The 12,608-nt window shown below is 48.7% G+C and overlaps 1 protein-coding gene across 1 annotated transcript in view; it reads right to left on the minus strand.

The window, feature by feature from the left end:
* The window catches only part of ARHGAP26 (Rho GTPase activating protein 26), a 529,711-nt gene that overhangs the window by 135,325 nt on the left and 381,778 nt on the right, over positions 1–12,608 (minus strand). The window contains exon 20 of the mRNA XM_013005615.2: positions 2,665–2,824. Within this exon, the coding sequence (XP_012861069.1) occupies positions 2,665–2,824 (160 nt within the window). The remainder of the gene's footprint in view (positions 1–2,664; positions 2,825–12,608) is intronic.

Raw genomic sequence — 12,608 nt, forward strand, 5'->3', positions numbered from 1 at the left:
ACTCTAAGATGACTAGGTCATCCCCCTCCTATTGCTTGTATTGCCTATGTTGCAATCCCTCCCTATGACGCAGGTTGTTGTGAATTGTATTGCCCCTCTCTGTGATGCATGATGCTGTGATGTCTCCCCCTAAAGTAATATGATGCGTGGTTAGCAATAAATAAGGAGGCTCCCTGGTTCCCAAGAGGGTGGCTGGCCGAGGGTGCCTGGCCGAAGGTAGCTGGAAAAGGTGGCTAAGCAGGACGAAGCAGCGGCTTCTTCTCTGACTGCTAAGCCCCCTCCACGAGGACCATCAAGCCTAGCAGAGGTGAACTATGCTACCATGAATTGTGTCTGACTCCATTACTTGACTCCATCCTTTAACTCTCATGCTCTCTATGACTTTACTATAATCTCTACTTATTATCGCTGTACAATTGCGCCTACCGAACCTGTGATGTTTTGTGGGGTTCCCTCTTCCCTTTCACCCCACACTATAGGGACGCCATGAGTTGGAATCAACTCGATGGCTGTGAGCTTGTGGTTTATGGAGGCACTAGAGAGCAAGCCGAGAATAAAAGAGGCAAGTGGCCTTGCTTTCATGAAGCAAATATTCTAGTGGAGGGCAAAAAGGCAACCGACCTAATTAATGCACTACGTAGTGTGTTAGGAAGTGCTAAGTGCTAAGGAGAGAGACAAAGCAGGGTAAAGGGGTGAGGGAGTCCAGGAGGTGGGAACAGCTTGCGGCTTTAAATAGAATGGGCTCAGCAGGCAGGCTTCCCTTAGAAGCCCGAGGAAGGCACAGAACCATACCACGGGGGTGGAAGGAGAAGCGTGTTCCAGGCATTGGGCAGAGCAAGCGCACTGGCTTTGAGGTGGGAGAGCGACTGCCATGTGGAGAAATGAACAAAGTAGTGAGGGTGGCTGGACATTGGGGGGGGCGCCGGAGATGAGACGGGGAAGCAGCAGTGGGGAGCAAAGCCTGGGTGGGATCTCCGGGCTCTTGTCTAGACTGTGACTTTCCCTGAGCCATAGTGAGAGGCCTTCGGTAGGTCTCGGCAGATGCATGATACGATCTGACTTAATATTTTCAAGTCTCATCTGGGAGTCGGCTATCGGAAGATGCAGGCCAGGGGTGGAAGCAGGGAAGCAAATGAGGAGCCTTTTGCAAAATTCCAGACAGAAGAGAACGGTGGCTTACATCAGGGTCCTTATCAGTGAACGTGGTGAGAAGTCAGATCCTAGACTGATTTTGCAGGTTCTCTAGCATGATTACGTCCCCATTTGGGGCCATTATTTAGGAAGAGCAGCCTTGCTATTTTTTTTGTTTGTTTGTTTTTTGGGGTGGATGGGTGGGTTTTTTAAGATCCCAGGGCTGCAGCTCTCAAATGGTGCCCTGGGGAACACTGCTGGTTCTGAGCAGGTCTGAGTGGCTTGCTACCAAAAGCCCTGACAGGGGACAGATGGGTGTAGCTTCATGCCCTACAGCCCCGTTTTACAGGCCGACATACTTTATAACATCAGGTGAGAGAGACTTTTTTAAACAAGACTAGAAGTCACAATACCCTGGAGGAAAAGGTCATCTATACAAATTAAACAATGTATGTGAGAAAAAATATCATTTATAAACATTTAAGTGGAGAAACTCAAAGGCACACTAGGAAGCTGGAAAAATCTTTGTAATACAAATAACTGAAGTTTATGATCCCAAATATAAAAAGGCTCTTCTAACTGCTTTGAATGGCATCACGTTAGACGGTGCTGGACTGAGTGGGAGAAACCGTGTCGCAAAATTCAAAATCATGCCAATGACCAGACTTATTACTGGTCTGATGGTGACTGGTGGATTCCCCAAAACTCTGGTCCTGCGACACCCATCAAACCTGGAACTTCATCCAAACTTGGAGATTAATGTTCAGTGCACCAACAGACTGGCTAATGAAGTGAATGTTTTGAATGATGAAAACGCTGCTACTAAAAAGCAAGAGGGCAGAATTTCATCGAAGAGTGGCTCCTCTAAGCAGCAGCAGAAGGATGCACCCACACAGGGAACTCAAGAAGGAAGGGGGAAGGGTGACCGCTACACTGCACCTACGGCACGACAGAGCGACCATCAACGTCACGTGGAAAACGAATTTGCTCGGTAAACTTTCACTCAAACCACAGTAAAAAAAGGAAAAGAAAAAGAAGATAAATCATATCGTTCAGACTCTTGTGGTTGTTGAATTTCCCTCCACTCTCATGGGTCCACCGACCGGCTTTGCGACACTAGGGTGCCTGAGGGCATTCTGGAAACAGAGCTGTGTAATACAACTGCTCGAAGTAATTCTTTCATAAAACCGATAGGGCAAAATTATCCCTATGTATGCCCCAAAAGGGGTGTGGGGGTGTGGTGGAGGGGTTTGAGTTCTTCTAGATGTATGAAACAGTCAAGTAGAAAAGTGGATGAAGGACATCTTCCAAACAAGGCTCACCCTGAGCCTCCTTCACTGACGGCTGTGATGGGCGGCCAGCATCATAGATACAGAAATGACTGTCACCACCATTACTGTCATCCCATCGGCACCGCCACCGGCAAGGACATCACCCTCACCAAGTCAGTCAGACGAGTCAACCCTGGATGTCACTTCCAGTACAGCGGCCTCTGAAGAGCGTCTTCTCTGGGAGGGATCAAGTCTTTCTTACCTTTTCATGATTTTCGATTAGGATCTCAATAACGATGTTCTGGAATTTGATATCCATGATGGCTGCTACCGTTTCTTCCTGAGGCCGCAGCAGGGTGGGTCCGAACACCACCCCCAGGTTGGCCACCGTCATCAAATTCTGCTTGTGGTTGTTAGCAACACTGGGGGGAAGGAAAAGAGAGGGCACATGTGAGGGAAACTGATGATGTGCAGACAGCTAACTTCCCTGAACCCCAGCTTTCACGCCCGAAGGTCAAAGGAGACTTTTCCACTCAGTCGTCGACCGAAGTTCCTGGAACCATCAGTGTTCAAATGGTTTTATTGTTTTAGGATATGTCCACCTTTATTGTATCTATTATACCTAAAATGACCCATCTTCAAACCAAAGGAACTACCTTCCAAATTATGTACCTTTGCACCAGTGAGTCCCTGTTTCGCAAGTATCAAAACCAGAAAACCAAGCTGTCTCCCATCAAGACCATCCCAATTCAGTGATTCACACTAGCATTGCCAGTTGTATCTTTCTGAGAGCAAATAGCTTTATCTTTCTCCTAATCTAGTGGCTGGTGGGTTTGAGCCACCAACCTTGTGGCGAGCAGTCCCACACTTATCTGACAGGTCACTTCTAATCCTTTAGTTATAATTTTTGCACTTGGTTGCTACCTCAACCACAGTCATGCCTAACATTTCCTCTGGTGAGAATATAGAAATTCTCGACAGCTTTTGTACATTGGCAAGCACAGACACAAGAGCTTTAACTTTTACACGGGTAGATATGAATATTTAAAGCCAAGTCAGGAAGTTAGCACTTTAGACTCAAGACTTTATCACATTAAACTGAAACATGTGTCTCCCACCCGGGGCATTGCGTGCCACAACGCGGCATAAAAACCCACGCCGGCATCATCAGAACAAAAAATCTTACCATAGTGAATGAGGGGGGGAGTGCGAAGTGGAGACCCAAAGCCCATTAGTAGGCCACTGGAGATCCCCTTGCAGAGGGGTCTCGGGGAGGAGACGAGCCAGTCAGGGTGCGATGTAACAACGATGAATAATATAACTTCCCTCTAGTTCCTAAATGTTTCCTCCCCGCTCCCACTACCATGACTCGAATTCGACCTTGCAAGTCTGGCTAGACCAGAGGATGTACACTGGTACGGATAGGAACTGAAAATCCAGGGAATCCAGGACAGATGATCCCTACAGGACCAGTGGTGTGAGTGGCGAAACAGGGAGGGTAGAGGGAGAGTGGGGAGGAAAGAGGGAACCGATTACAAGGAACTATATGTGACCTCCTCCCTGGGGGACGGACAACAGAAAAGTGGGTGAAGGGAGACGTCGGACAGGGCAAGATATGATAAAATACCCATTTATAAACTATCAAGGGCTCATGAGGGAGGGGGGAGCGGGGAGGGAGGGGAAAAATGAGGACCTAATGCTGGGGGTTTAAGTGGAGAGAAAATGTTTTGAGAATGATGAGGGCAATGAATGTACAAATGCGCTTTGCACAATTGATGTGTGTATGGATTGTGATAAGAGTTGTATGAGCCCCTAATAAAGTGATTTAAAAAACAACAAAACAAACCCACGCTGGCATATCCATGTTGATGGCTGTGCTTACGCTGTCACTTGAACTGTGACTCCAGGAATACCACCAGCAGCAGTCACTGAGGCTGAGTGACCTGCTGAATACAGATGTATAATTCTGGGGAAGCAATTAGTTAAAACGTTTTTCTTAACCCCAAGTCCCAGCCCCAGGGACCTAGCTATAAACCTCAACTGTTCAACAGCTGGCCCTGCATATAAACATTTACAAATTATCTAAAGGAAACAACAACAACAACAAATGGTTAAGTTACGGCCACTCTGAAGAAAAACTCTCACATCACCTGTCAGAAGAAGGAAGCCATTCATTATTAGCCCAAAGCTACAGAGAAAGCGGGCAGGGGCGGGCCGTTTGCAGAGACCCGCCTCCCTAGCGTGCAGGGCTATTTATACTGGGCATGTTTTCACAGTCTTCTATAAATGCCCACACTGTTTTCTTGCATGCCACTGTTCTGTGGGAGGAGAAGTCCTACTGCCTTCCATGCCAAAACACGTTATTGAAAGACGGCATCGACCAGTTTTTACCAGCAGATGCGTATTTTTCTAAAGTTTTCTAGGGCTAAGAGTTTAATTTGATAAAAACTTCCTCTCCTGGAAGGGCAGGGTGCGGTTAGGCTCACGTAATTTTAGCAGTGGCCCAGGCCAATCAGGGAGAGCAGCAGCAGCAGCCTCTCACTTTTCCGCAACGCTAGCTCTATCTCCTGTTCCCCGTCCATCCCTGAGCAGCAACACGTCTGCAGTAGAACGCCGCCCAGGGGGTTCCCGTCTGGCGACTTGGACAGCCTCGGGTTCTGCCCACCAGCAAGTATGCATATTTATAGGTTGCCGGCAGCATTGGCTCCTGGGTGCGGGAAGTGAATTCCATGCCCTCTGCTTCTCTGCCCACATGGGCTAAGTCAGTAGACTGGGCCCTCTTGTTACAAAAGTCCCTTGTGCAAATGAATCAACAAGCTATTTCTGTATGAGCCCAAACAAATCAAAACCACTGCCATGGAGTTGCTTCTGACACACAGTGACCCTCTAGGACAGGACAGAACTGTCCCGTCGGCTTTCCATGGCAGCCGGTCTAGGGAGGGGATTGCCACCGCTGAAGGGCTGGCGGGTTCTAGTCAATCTGGTTCGCCACCGAGCGCTTTAACCGCTGTGCCACGGGGCTCCTTTCAGGTGTGAAAGCACTTGTAAATGGCAGAACAACACGAAAAGATACAGGCTGGATGATGTTCGGTTTTCACTCTCATGCCTCACAGTGCTAACACCAAAAACAGAAGCAAGGGACCTGCTGCGGGGCTGATTCCGAATCAGGGCAGCTCTAACAGGACAGAGCAGAACTCCTGAGAGTTTCCCAGGCGGTCAGTCTTTACCGCAAACTGCCACAGCTGTCTTCCAGGAACGGCTCACAGCCTGGAACTGCCAAATGCTTAGCCCACTGTGCTAATAAGTAAGGCGATACCCGGCTGAAGCACGATCCCGGAGTTCGGCTTCGTTCTGCCCGCGCCCCACCAGTTCTTGCCTGAACCGCTGAGCCCACGAGGCCTTCCGTCTGCTGAAAACTACAACAGCCCTGCCACTTCTCAGCTCTTGGGCGAGAACACGGGGACATGCTACAGGTCCAGTTTTCTACAACGTTGCTTATAGACCTTTAGTGGGCCCCAGGACTTTCCAAAGAAAGCCTACCCTTCCAAAGTAACACACCTTATTCCGACCTCACCTCTAAGTCCTCGCCTGCGCCTGTCAGCTTGCGGTTGTTAGCAAGTGACTCAGGCTGTCTGGGAGATGGGCTCCCCATAGCTGAAGAAAGGCAGGGGAGGGGTAGAAGTCACTGATGCCACCAGGTTGCTGGGCCGATTCCATGTGGCTGCATTGCCCAGAAAGTGCCGGGATGACCGCGGTCAGGATGGGGTGACTTCCTATCTTCTTTCTACTTGCATTCGCCCGTTTGCCTTTGCCACGCCACCCCCCTCCATTTAAGAATGGCTGACTTTCTTCCTCTGCTTGCCACACTGGTGACTTAGTTCTATCGGCTTTCTGCAGCCCCCCGTCCTCATGCTCTCTTGGCCGCTCATCCTTCCCCAGTCCCTCCCCACTCGTGGAGGCAGGGGGCCTCTCACATAGTACAGTGTGAGGTTGCCTCTCCCACCGCCCAAGGGCAGGGACTGTGCTCTCCTCCTTGGCACCACCGGGGACCACCAGAGCTGAGACCGATGCTGGGCACGCAAGCAGCATGAGGAACGGTCACTGAGGTGGTAGGGGATGATGGAGCTTCTGTGTAGACACAACACAATTATCCTCACACCAGCTACTTCCTCATAAAACCTCAAGCTATTATTGATGTCCTTTGGGTGGTGGGGGGCTGTGTCTCAACTCTTGTTGCCCCAACCACCCTTTTCAATGTCTGGAGCTCGGCTCCCGATTCTGATTTAATTAATGAGCAATAATTGTTCTTATTTGTAGGCCCCGGTGCCAGAAGGCATTTGGGAAAATGTACGGTAATTCTAGATCAGCAACTCGGAATATAAATAGGGTTGAGGCTACCTAAACATAATTCATTTCCCTTTTAATGATACGTTTGTTTTAGAACCTTAAAAACACATTGCTCTAACTCTTCTGGAACTTTTCTGGGAAGAAAGAGAAGCCATGGCGCCTTTCATTACTAACTACCATTATCTTTTGGCACACTGAAGTAATAAATTGATCTGCCACTTGATTATTGCTGCTCACAACTTGGTAGGCTTTGTTCATTACTTTGGAATGAATTATTAATGGCTTGCGCTCTCCATGTATCCCGGAGAGAACGGCCCAGTCCTCAGCCTCTGCTGGCATCAGCTATCCATCACAGCTTGGCGGAACCTGAGGCGGGTGGGCAGCAGGTTGGCAGAGCTCGGGGAAGTTCGCTGCAGCCGCTGGCGCAGGGCTCATCCGTTAGCGAGCTCTGGAAAACACAAGTGCCCGCTTCCTGTTGTGGTACTGGAGTGCTTGAGGTCTTCCTCACGTGATCCAGGAAGTCTTGTTGGGTCTTGCCTTTCAATCCCCACACTGACGTTTTTTTGTGCACAGCACACCCTATGGAAGGAGCCTTGCCACAGGCCTTTCAGGCTCCTGTGTCCACGTGGAATGATCGGAGCCATCTCTGGAGAGAACTGACAATTCGATAAGCTTTTCAGAGGATTGTAGGACACAATTCCCTAGGATAATTCCATGGGGAGGCACATGGCTCCTTTTGTGGCCTTTGGCATTTACTGAGCAGCAGCACTGAGACACTGGATCTCCTGTGGGGCATGCCTTCAGGGCAGTTGCCAGGAGATTTACAGCCCTGTGTCCTACAGTTGAGGAAGCCTGATGGCATAGTGGTTACAAGTTGGGCTACTAACCACGAGGTCAGCAGCTTGAAACCACTAGCCACTCCACAGGAGAAAGATGAGGCTTTCTAATCCCATAAAATTACAGTCTCAGAAACCCACAGGGGCAATTCTACCCCAGCCTGCAGGGTCTCCAGAAGTCAGAACTGACTTGGTAGCAGTGAGCTTGGTTTGGGGTTTGGTCCTACAGTTTCCTTACTGAGGTAAGAGTTTACTATGGTTTAAGGATGACCTGGCTAGAGGGACCCTATCCCACCAATGGGGCAAGGGAAAGTGGACATGAACCTCTATGAGAAGCAGAGGAGCTAATGATTTCCAGACGAGGACGGTGTGAGGGTGGCAGTGGTAGGAGTATCACGAGGGGGGGAACAGACAACCCACTGATCCATGAATGCACAATTTCACAATCCAGCAGGGCCACGGCTCAGACGTTGGGAAACCCGACTCTAGGGCTACACAAGGGGCTTAGAAGTAGACTTCATGTCACATGAGTTGGACAAGCCATCGGGAGGAAGCAGTACCTGTTAAAGCACTCCATGTACGGTACAGTAGAGAGTGCCTGAAAGAGAGGGAGTCCTTCAGCAAGAGGATCTCACGTAGAGGCGGAGGCAAAGGGCTGAGGTATAGGAATGATGGTGAGGATGCACAGGACCAGCAGCATTCTACTACATCAAACTTAGGGTGGTCACTGTGGTCAGCACTGACGCAACGGCACCTAACAACAGGTCTATAAGGCATACGCATTATCTCCATTTTGCAAATATACAAAGTTAAGCTAGAGAAGAGAGCCTGGTTGAAGTCAGGCAGCCCTTACCAGCTGGGTAACAGTGGATAAGTGACCACCCACCATGCTTTCACAGGGATCACATCTGCTTTGCAGGGGTTTAAATGAAAGCCAGGCTCTATAAGTGCTAAGCAGTACTTTATAACAACAGGTTGGCCCCAGTGTGCCCAACAATACCCACGCCTACCGTAGCATCTACAAATAGGTTTCATCTTGAGACCTGGAATGCTATGTTGTCAAAGCCAAGTCCTGGCTCCACTGGACTCAACATGGTGAAGAGCAAGGAAGGTCTGCCCTGAGCTGCCATCACCACTGAGCCGCTCCCCTTATCTCTGCTTTAGCCTCCGGTGATAAGTCATTATGATGAGACACACCTCCAGGGCGTTTTAGAGTTTACAGAGAGTGCTACAAGAATGACTTAAGTTTTTTTGAATGTTTACTTGATCTTTTTAATAATTCTAGGCAGTAACTCTCAGATTTTTCTGACACTGCTCCAACTGAAACATATATTGCTATGTGAGTTGTAGTCAATTAACAAGGGCCTTCTAGCCACAATGTCTTATGTGATACATTATAATGCTGGACTCTAAGCCTGTGGCTAGAATCCCATTTTGGAGGGCGTTCCCCACTATAGCAATGGACAGGAGGATTAGGGTGGGATTAAGACCTGATTTTAGTAGAGGGTGTGAACCAAGTCACACCTTTTTCCTTGGGGACATCTTTAGACTTTCTCTTAATAGAGGATGTGACCACGTCACAGTCTTTGCTTCTTTGGGGGTGTCTTTAAGACTTGATCTGAATAGAGGATGTGAATTAAGACCCCCTCCTGGGTTTTCCTTGGATGGGGTATATATGCTGGTTCCACGGTGCAATTCTCACACACCTCACCTGGAAAGCACAGTTCTATGTCCTGACTGAGCTTGGGTAGAAGAAGGTCTGCTATGACTTTGGGACATTTTTGGCTTCTGGCTCTGGACCCTGCATTTGGCTCGCTTATGCCTGACCTTCGGATTTGGGGCCGAGCAGCATCCACCACCATCTGAGACATTTCCTCAAAGTTTCATGAGCTTCTGTGGACTCTGCAGTGAATCACAGAACCCAGGGGTGTGAAGGAATATGCACAGAGGAGGATTGTGTGTGTGTGTGTCTATGTATGGTGGTGGTGGTGGTGAGTGGGGAGGAATGGATCGGGATACCATCTCAGAAGGGTTAGACATTTAGGACATCTTTAATCTTCAACTCCTTGGGACTGGTCTGGTATTAATACTCCTGGAATAAATTATTACCATACTATGCAACATTTTATTAGTGCATGCACATATGCAAACACATGAGGGTAGCAAAATTAACAGTTTCCAAAACAAGCCAAATGTGATGCATTCTGGAATTTTCTGCCCTAGTTGATTCTTTTTTAATCCACAAAATGGATTTCACAATCCACTAATGTGTCATAATTTACAGTTTCAAAAACACAGTCCTAAGACTAGATAGTGCAAATATCATCTCCATTCTGTAAATACGGAAAGCTAGAGTAAGAGAACTAGTGTGCAGAGTAGTTGGTGTCAGAGAGGCCTTACCAGCTGGATGCTATTAGGCAAGTCACTTAGTCTCTTTGAACCTGTTTCCTAACCTGAAAAGCAGTACCTACCTCACAGAGTTGTAACGCTATGAAATAAAATGATGCGAGTAGACTTGTTCCAAAATAATGGCTTAATAAACAACAGCTGCTCCTGTTATATGACACTCTGGTGGTGCCACGGTAAAGTACACGGTTCCTGAACAAAAGGTTGGCAGTTCAAACCCACGTAATGGGGTCCATGTCGTGGCTCTGTGGAAGCAAGCAGCAATCTACCTCCATAAAGACCACAGGCCAGGAAATCTGATGGGGCAGTCCTATTCGACCAGTCTTGGGGATGTCCTGAGTCAGAATCTATTCCCCCACATCTAACAACAACAACAACGCTTGCAGTGGTCAAAGTAGTGGTAGTAAAACCCCCACACCGAACTCACTGTTATCAAGTCGATTCCCACTCGGAGCAACCTATAGGACAGGGTAGACCTGTCCTCGTGGGTTGCTGAGACTATAACTCTTCATGGGAGTAGAAGGTCTCATTGTTTTTCTGAGGAGTGGCTAGTGGTTTTGAACTGCCGACCTTGTTCTTTGGTGAGCAGTCCCAGGGCTCCTGGTAGTAGTGGAACACATGCCAATGGAAAGGCCGACTGATAGTGGTTCGCTGGATATCCTGTGCAGGAACCTATAGTGGTCTGACCTGTCTGGGGTAAGGCACTCTACCTCCCTCACCTAGACTTCAAGGTCTTCTATTATCTCGCCGATGTGCATGTCTTTTCATTCTTTTTTAAATGACAAAATAGTATAAATCTGTAGAAAAAAATACATGTGCAATTTTTTATTTTCTACCACTTTCCTATATGCACTCTTGGCAGAACCGCCTGGGGAGTTAGCTGAGCTGCACAGCTAAAGCCAATCTACAGAACTGCTTCATGACACCCACTTCCTCGGGTCCTCGCTCTGCCTGGGAGCTGTGCCCCTCGCCATCCGAAGCCCACCACCCTCGAGGGCCCAGCTCTGGTCACACAGAGGTCTCTCTTCTCCTGGTGTGTTTATCCTAACCCCCCCACTTCACTGGGGGCTCTTGACTTTGCAGCATCCCCTCTGCAGTGCACGAGGGGGGGGGTAGCTGAGGATGGCTGATGGTTCTGATTCTGACAGTAGTTGAGTGGGAGGGCCACAGAGCTGCAGTAGACAGACAGCACCTTCTCTGCCCTACCTTCTCAGAGACAGGGAGGCTCTGAGCAATAGGGCTGAGAAGGGTTTGATGGAAGTGGAGCTGCTGAAAAGCTAGTGTGTGTGTGTGTGTGTGTGTGCGCGCGCGCGCGCGCGCGTGCGCGCGCGGTGGCTAATCCAGCTCCTTTCACCAACATCAGATTCCTGCATGTATATGATGGTGTGATGGAGTGCATGTGAGTTGCCTGGGTACTACGTGGACTTGATGTGGCAGCTTGGGCTGGGAGGTGCTGGGGAGACCTCAGCTGAGGAAACAATGGAGTCATAAACCCTGCTTTGCTGGACTGGCTGGGTGGCTGGCATTGGTGTGAGAGTTTAAAATAAATTCTTCTGTGTGTTGACGGTGGCCCCGTTCATCAACCAGATGATCATCAACACCTTTCTGGGAATGATTATCGAGTGAGATGCAGGATCTGAAGCTTTGAATTGCCAACTGAGGGTGTCTTGTGGGTACTTTCTTGTAGTCTCTCTTAAGTTTCATGTAAACCCTTGGAGGCAGGTGGGCACTGCCATTCTACAGATGAGGAACCTGAAGTCCTGAGAAGTGAAGTCTTGGGTCTGAGACTCCAGAGCCACTTGAAGGGCAGGGCCAAGTGTGACTAGCAGGCTCCATGTGGGCCTGCTGCCCTAGCGGGACTCAGTATGAGGCTGGCCTCGGCTCAGAGAGGCTTGAGATTGTGGGGGACAACACAGTGGTTACAATGAAAAAGAAAAAATACTCCTCCGCATTCACTGATCAAATTATGAAACTGGTGAGAGAGACGGAGGGAAGGAGAGAGATCAGCAAAACAGAGGAGAAGGCATTTAGGCCGGTGAGAGTAGTGCTACACTAACTACCATTTCTTCTCCTTTCTTGGAGCGAAAAATGGCTGCCTGCATGACAAAGTTATGAAAATGATGACATACTCCTGAAATATACCAGCATTCCATTTCTAGATGTCTGGCTCAGTCTGGAAATGGTTTCCTAATCATGAAAGAATGAGCACTGGAGGTATAAAAGCAAATCACAAGGAGATGGGGGGGAGGGCAGGGAGAGGAAGAGAAATGCCCAAATGGTTTCCATTTCCCCAAAGAGATCTTGATGCCCCTCTGGTCATCTACCTTGGGTGCTTCCCCAGAAGGACCTTAAAGATGTGTGAGTTCAGCAGCAATGTCTTCCTCACCTCTGGCGAAATGTATAAACTACATTTCAGGTGGATGCACATCACTGCAGAGATATGAATCACTGCCCAGTATTCGGCACATCGACTTGAACCCCTATGTGCAGAGACCCATTTGTTCCTGGAAATTCTTCAGAGGAAAGGGATTTGGGGGAATGATGAAAAGACAAGGCATTCTTTGGATATTTGAGGGGGTACCCCCCAAAATCTGGTATGGATTTCTTCCCTCTAGGG

This window comes from Echinops telfairi, unplaced genomic scaffold (assembly GCF_000313985.2).
Source record: "Echinops telfairi isolate 266 unplaced genomic scaffold, ASM31398v2 ScPeMD7_7469;HRSCAF=8507_0, whole genome shotgun sequence".
Classification (NCBI taxonomy): domain Eukaryota; kingdom Metazoa; phylum Chordata; class Mammalia; order Afrosoricida; family Tenrecidae; genus Echinops; species Echinops telfairi.